This window comes from Eublepharis macularius, chromosome 4, assembly GCF_028583425.1.
Source record: "Eublepharis macularius isolate TG4126 chromosome 4, MPM_Emac_v1.0, whole genome shotgun sequence".
Classification (NCBI taxonomy): Eukaryota; Metazoa; Chordata; class Lepidosauria; order Squamata; family Eublepharidae; genus Eublepharis; species Eublepharis macularius.
The window spans coordinates 176,290,837-176,296,960 of NC_072793.1; the positions used below are offsets into that span (position 1 = coordinate 176,290,837).

At 39.8% G+C, this 6,124-nt stretch overlaps 1 protein-coding gene across 1 annotated transcript; it reads left to right on the forward strand.

Annotated features, from left to right (window-relative positions):
* Positions 1–3,989: 3,989 nt before the first annotated feature.
* LOC129327905 (zinc finger protein 85-like) lies at positions 3,990–5,052 on the forward strand (the record flags this gene model as incomplete). Its single annotated transcript, XM_054976653.1, is given in 2 exon segments — positions 3,990–4,606; positions 4,608–5,052. Coding segments are annotated over 2 exon segments (1,062 nt in total), but the record flags the coding sequence as incomplete, so codon positions are not given.
* Between the last annotated feature and the right edge of the window lie 1,072 nt (positions 5,053–6,124).

A 6,124-nucleotide genomic window follows, 5' to 3' on the forward strand; every position in this document is an offset into this window, starting at 1 on the left:
TGAGATAACTTATGAGTAAAACAGGAGAAACACCAGAGAGATAGAGGGAGCTTTACACATTTCTTAATCTTTAGAGCATAAACTAGAGTCTAAACCAAATCCCTTTATATGCTTATTTTCTTTTCCCAGCCTCACTACAATGAAAATGCAAGTGTATAATTTTAGATGGCTTGGATTAGACAGATGAAAGATTGAGAGAAGACTGGTACAAAAATGTCTTTTTATAATGATGTATAGCAATGGTCACTTATCTTTCTGCTCTTTTCCTCTGTCCTTTTCCTCTGTTCTGTTCCTGGAATGACTAAGGGATTAACACCCTCGGCTTGAAATCCTAAGGGATGGGAAATGTGACTTAAATGGATGTATACATAATATACACAAAAAAATGGTAAGAAATGAGATAAGAAATGGAATACGTGGATAAAAGAGCAAGGAAATCAAATAGTGCTTGGAGAGATCTAAAGGGAAAGTTGAAGATATAAAGGGGGGAAGAAAAGAAAAATGTCGATATTCGGTTACTCAATCGCTTTTTTATGGATTGATGGTTCTATAGAAATTTTTTTGAAATATTGATTACACAATGAAGGTGTTATGACCTTTACTTTATGGGAGGGGTATATATTTCTTTTAATTTCCCCCCTCACACACTCTGGGTAGTTAGCTGCCACCAGGAATATTAAATTCCAATATATTTTATTTAAGTTTTCTCTTTGGTAACGTGTTTAAGCGTCAGGCTCTTTCGTGGATCTATGTGGCCCTGAGGATAGGAATGGGATATAACACTGACAGCTACTCTGGGATATAACAAAACAAAATAAACTTTTATTTTTCAAGAAGCGTATTGGTTTCATAAAAGTAGTTCTTAGTTCTTCAAGTTACTTCATTTAAACTCATTCACACAGATCTCTTGTAAGGCTTCACACACAGTTAGCCTCTTTCTCTAGGCTCTATATTTCTCTCCCAGAAAACTCCTCAGGAAGCACACAGCTAGCCTCTCTGACTCTTATTCAGAGATTATATTTCTCTTATAACCGCTTCAACATATTCAGGCAGCATACTCAAAATCCATCTCTCTGTGTCCAACTGCATTCACTCCACCCACTCTCTGTCATCAACCAATCATATCACTCACTCATCTCTCTCTTTCACCCCCACTCTTCACCTATCTCACCAAATATTTAAAGACACATGCCCCCATTTCTTGAAATCATTACAGAAGGTCTTGCACACGAATCTGTTACTGAAATGTTTTTATAATCCCCTTTCCTATTACAAAAACGAATAAAAAATAATTTACAAAAAAATGGAATCAGACTCAGATTACAACAGTCTGAAACAAAGCATTAAGAGATATGACTGAAAGCAACTCCAGACTACACTCATGTGAACACAGTTCTTGTCTTTCAAACCCCCAGCAGAGAGCAGTGAGGAATATGATTTTACCAAATAATAGAAGCAATAAGTGAGATTTTACAATTTCAAGTTAATAAGAACCCAGAACTGCTGCTACTGAACTTGGGAATGGAGAACATTCCAGCACAACACAGGACATTATTATTTTACATGACAGCAGCGGCTAGACTTTTGTATGCGCAAAAGTGGAAAGTACAAGAAGTGCCAACTATGGAGGACTGGATATATAAATTGCTGTACATGGCCGAAATGGACAAAATGACAAGGAAATTGAGAGATCTGGATCCAGGACAGTTTAATAGGGACTGGGAGAAATCAAAGCAATATTTGGTGAAAAAATGGGAGGTGGGAGGAGAACTGTGGCAGTTTGAAAATTACTGAAATATAACTGAAGAGGAGAGAAGTGACTTTACCGGGGGGAGGGAGGTTAAATAAGAAGTTCTAAGCTATTGTTTTTATTAGATTATCATATACAGTATTAAATAATAGAGGTGTTATTTTAAGAATTAACAGGATATAAGTTAACTAAGTATGTTTCAGGTAGAGAATTGTATAATAGGTCATTATATAACTAAAATAGAATGAGTACAAGAAAAGAAGCAAATAGTAACATATAGAGCATAAGTCAAATTGATTGACAGGGGACAAATTGATTGTCCCATATTGATGAGTTTAGAATGATTATGCTAGAGAACGGAGAATGAAAATCAGACAAAATGTTATACTATTAAAGAATATTTGCTAGCAATGTAATACTTAGTGTGATAAGCTAAGGGGGGAAGGGAATAGAAATAGCACTGTGTTATAATTGATAAGCTTAGAAGAGAATGAAAATGTATGTATAAATAAAATAAGTCTGAAATGAGTAAAGGGAAAAATAGATAAGGGGTTGGAAAACTGTTGGAAGTCAACCAAAGGGGGAGGGAAAAGGGAGGGGGTTAGAATTGGCATATTTTAAGAAGGAATTGATTGTAATGATAAATGATTGATTTCTAATCCAATTAAAAAAATTATATTAAAAAAAAGGAATATGATTTTACCCTCTGGCAGAGGAATGTGGGGAAAGAAAATTAAAGGGCAAGTCGGAGCGGCCGCCAGGTTGGCCAAGAGCCCTGACAGATGCAGGTGAGGAGTTGGCCCGCAAGGGAGGCAGGAGGACCTTTTCCTTTAAGGGGGACAGAAGGTTCAGAACTGCTGCTCTTTCTGCTGTGGGTCGAACTGGAGCTGGTGGCAATTCATCTCTGAAAAGACAAGGGGACCACAGGTCCCCATAGACCACACTAACAATATAGAATTTTATTGTTCAAAGTGCTAGTGCAAAGTGAATTTTTTCCCCAATAATTTATAATCTACTCCATGCATAGGTATTCAGACTCAATACTCATTAGTCCCCATCATTTGACACATCCTCTTCAACAAGTATCTTCACGACATCAACATTGGCAATTCTCTTCCTTACAAGCATGATAAAGCGCAACAATGTGTAACGGGCTGTTACAACTGCTAGCACTCCCGTTGCCAACTGTCCAGGAGACCGATATTCCATCCTGTCTCCCGTGGGGATTTCTTTGTCATCCTCCAATGATGGCTTTTGCCTACAGAAGAGGAAACAACAGATTTCATATTGGACATTGCATCATATGAATTCAGTACTCTTGTTGCCTGTCATCATTTAGGAATTGGAACTGTTATATTGAACTGTTGAGCATTGGGTCTGAATACCTATGCATGGAGTAGATTACAAGTTATTGGGAAAAAAATTCACTTTGTACTCGCACTTTGAAGAATAAAATTCTATATTGTTAGTGTGGTCCCCTTGTATTTTCAGATGGTTGAGACCAGTCCTTTTGATTGTTTTGTTGGCAGTTCATCTCTGCCATCAGGGATTTTTCTAGAAACAATCAGGAGCTCAACAAGGTTTAACTTGTCAGTCTAAACTAAAATTGATACCTCCCCCCACCATTCTCCCTTTCTTTCAGCTAGAGAACCAAGTTTTATTCTCCAATGAGAGGCGCTGGGCGGAACCCGTCCAGAGATATTCTCCCTAGATCTTTGTGGAAGGGAAAGTAGAGAAGTACGGGTGTATTACTAAACATTTTTTGAGTTGTGTGCACATGCCAAACCTTTCTTTTCTTTCATTCCCAACAGCAGTTCATTTAGTCAATTCCTTAAAATTCAAGCTCTTCAACCCTCCCTACCCCCACCCTGTATTAATGCCTGGTTTCTTTTTTCATTCAGGAGGAAGTCTGTCAGAGCCTACATATGTAACAAAAGAACATCCAGCGATAGACAAAGAGGAGACTCATCCAAATGTGAATGAGAACCTTCCATACTGCGATATCCTAAGGAATGAGGAGTGGAAAGAGAGGAGTAATTACAGTCATTTAATGGGTGGTGACTCTCATGAAGCTACATTAATTACAGAAATATATAAAGGAGACAACCAGAATAAAGACCCTGCATGTGAAGAAAAATGTCCTGAAAATTCGTATATCAATATGAATTCCTATCAAAGAAACGAAACTAGGGAGGAAAAATATAAATACTTGGAGTGTGGGAAAGGCTTCAGTGAGAGTGGAAGTCTTATTGTCCATCAAAGAATTAACACAGGGGAGAAAGCATATAAATGCCTGGAATGTGGAAAAAGCTTCAATCAGAGTGACCACGTTTCATCCCATCAAATAATTCACACAGGAGAGAAACCATATAAATGCCTGGAGTGTGGTAAAAGCTTTAGTCAAAGTGAAAGTCTTACTATCCATCAACGAATTCACTCAGGAGAGAAACCATATAAATGCCTGGAGTGTGGAAAAGGCTTCAGTGAGAGTGGAAGTCTTACTGTCCATCGAAGAATTCACTCAGGAGAGAAACCATATAAATGCCTGGAGTGTGGAAAAGGCTTTAGTGACAGTGGGAATCTTACTGTCCATCAAAGAATTCACACAGGGGAGAAACCATATAAATGCCTGGAATGTGGAAAAAGCTTCAGTCAGAGTCACCACCTTTCATCCCATCAAAGAATTCACACAGGGGAGAAACCATATAAATGCCTGGAGTGTGGAAAAAGCTTCAGTCGGAATGACAGCCTTAGTTTCCATCAAAGAATTCACACAGGGGAGAAACCATATAAATGCCTGGAGTGTGGAAAAGGCTTCAGTGAGAGTGGAAGTCTTACCGTCCATCGAAGAATTCACACGGGAGAAACCATATACATGCCTGGAGTGTGGAAAAGGCTTCACTGAGAGTGGAAGTCTTACTGTCCATCGAAGAATTCACTCAGGAGAGAAACCATATAAATGCCTGGAGTGTGGAAAAGGCTTCAGTGAGAGTGGAAGTCTTACTGTCCATCAAAGAATTCACACAGGGGAGAAACCATATACATGCCTGGAGTGTGGAAAAAGCTTCAGTCGGAATGACAGCCTTACTACCCACCAAAGAATTCACACAGGGAAGAAACCATATAAATGCCTGGAGTGTGGTAAAAGCTTTACTCAACGTGGAAGTCTTACTGTCCATCAACGAATTCACTCAGGAGAGAAACCGTATAAATGCCTGGAGTGTGGAAAAAGCTTCAGTCATGGTCACCACCTTTCTTCCCACCAAAGAGTTCACACAGAGGAGAAACCATATGTACAGTAACTTCACTGGTGTGAGGCACAAAACACTTGGCATCTCTCTAAGTTGCTGGTGTCTTTCAGAGGTTGAGCCTGCTTTACAAATGCCCTGCTTTTAAAGCATAGGTACAGTATGATTTTCCCTCCTCTCCAGACATTACAGTGCTTCACTGAATCAAACCCTTTCTAGATACTGAGCAGGTGTTATAGTTATGAGCAAGAACCCTATTCCTGGTGCTGAAGGGGAGACTCCTTTCTACCCAGTTCCTTGGCCCACTGTAATTCTAAGATCTCTTGATTCTAAGCAGCAGTTAGTGCTGGTTTTTCCCACTTTAGTCCAAGGACTAAAAGTGATCCACAAACATTACTTCCTCACAGAGGATTTACTGGCTGACCCTCACTGGCCAAAAGCCAGACTCCAACTCTCTTTCACTTGTCCGTCTGCTCTAACTGTTAGCCCATCAACTTTCCATCCCCAACTGCCATTTCAGCTTCGCAACATGCGGGAGGGGGGGACATGTCAATCATACTCTTACTGTCTGGCAATCTCAACGAATTCACACAGGGGAGAAACCATATAAATGCCTCATGTGTGGAAAAAGCTTTAGTTGGAATGACATCCTTACTTCCCATCAAAAAAATCACACACAGGAGAAACCATAGTAGTACCTAGAGTGTGGGAAACGTTTCAAGCAGAGTTTGCACCTTACTTGCCATAAAGAAATTCATACAGGAGAGAAAAATGTAAAACTGCCTGGAGTGTGAAAAAAGCTTTCATCTTAGGTACTTTTCGCACTCAGTTTTTAGACCGCATTTGTATCTGTTCTGCATCCCATGTTTGCAAGGTTTTCACACTTTCAAAGCAATCATGGGATGCAGTCTGTATCCCCGATTTTCCCCCCTGCAGACATACCTCTATGTTTTTTTAAGTTCACTGCCAACTGGCAGCTGGCCTGCATTTTGCTAATGTGAACACTTTTGCCCCCTTTTTGCTTCTCTCCCCCCTCTCCTTTTCCCTGGGACCTGATTGGTTTGTGCAGAATTAGCCACTCAGAGCCCTTCTGGCAGACCCAGGGGCCATCATTCCAGGTGGAGGC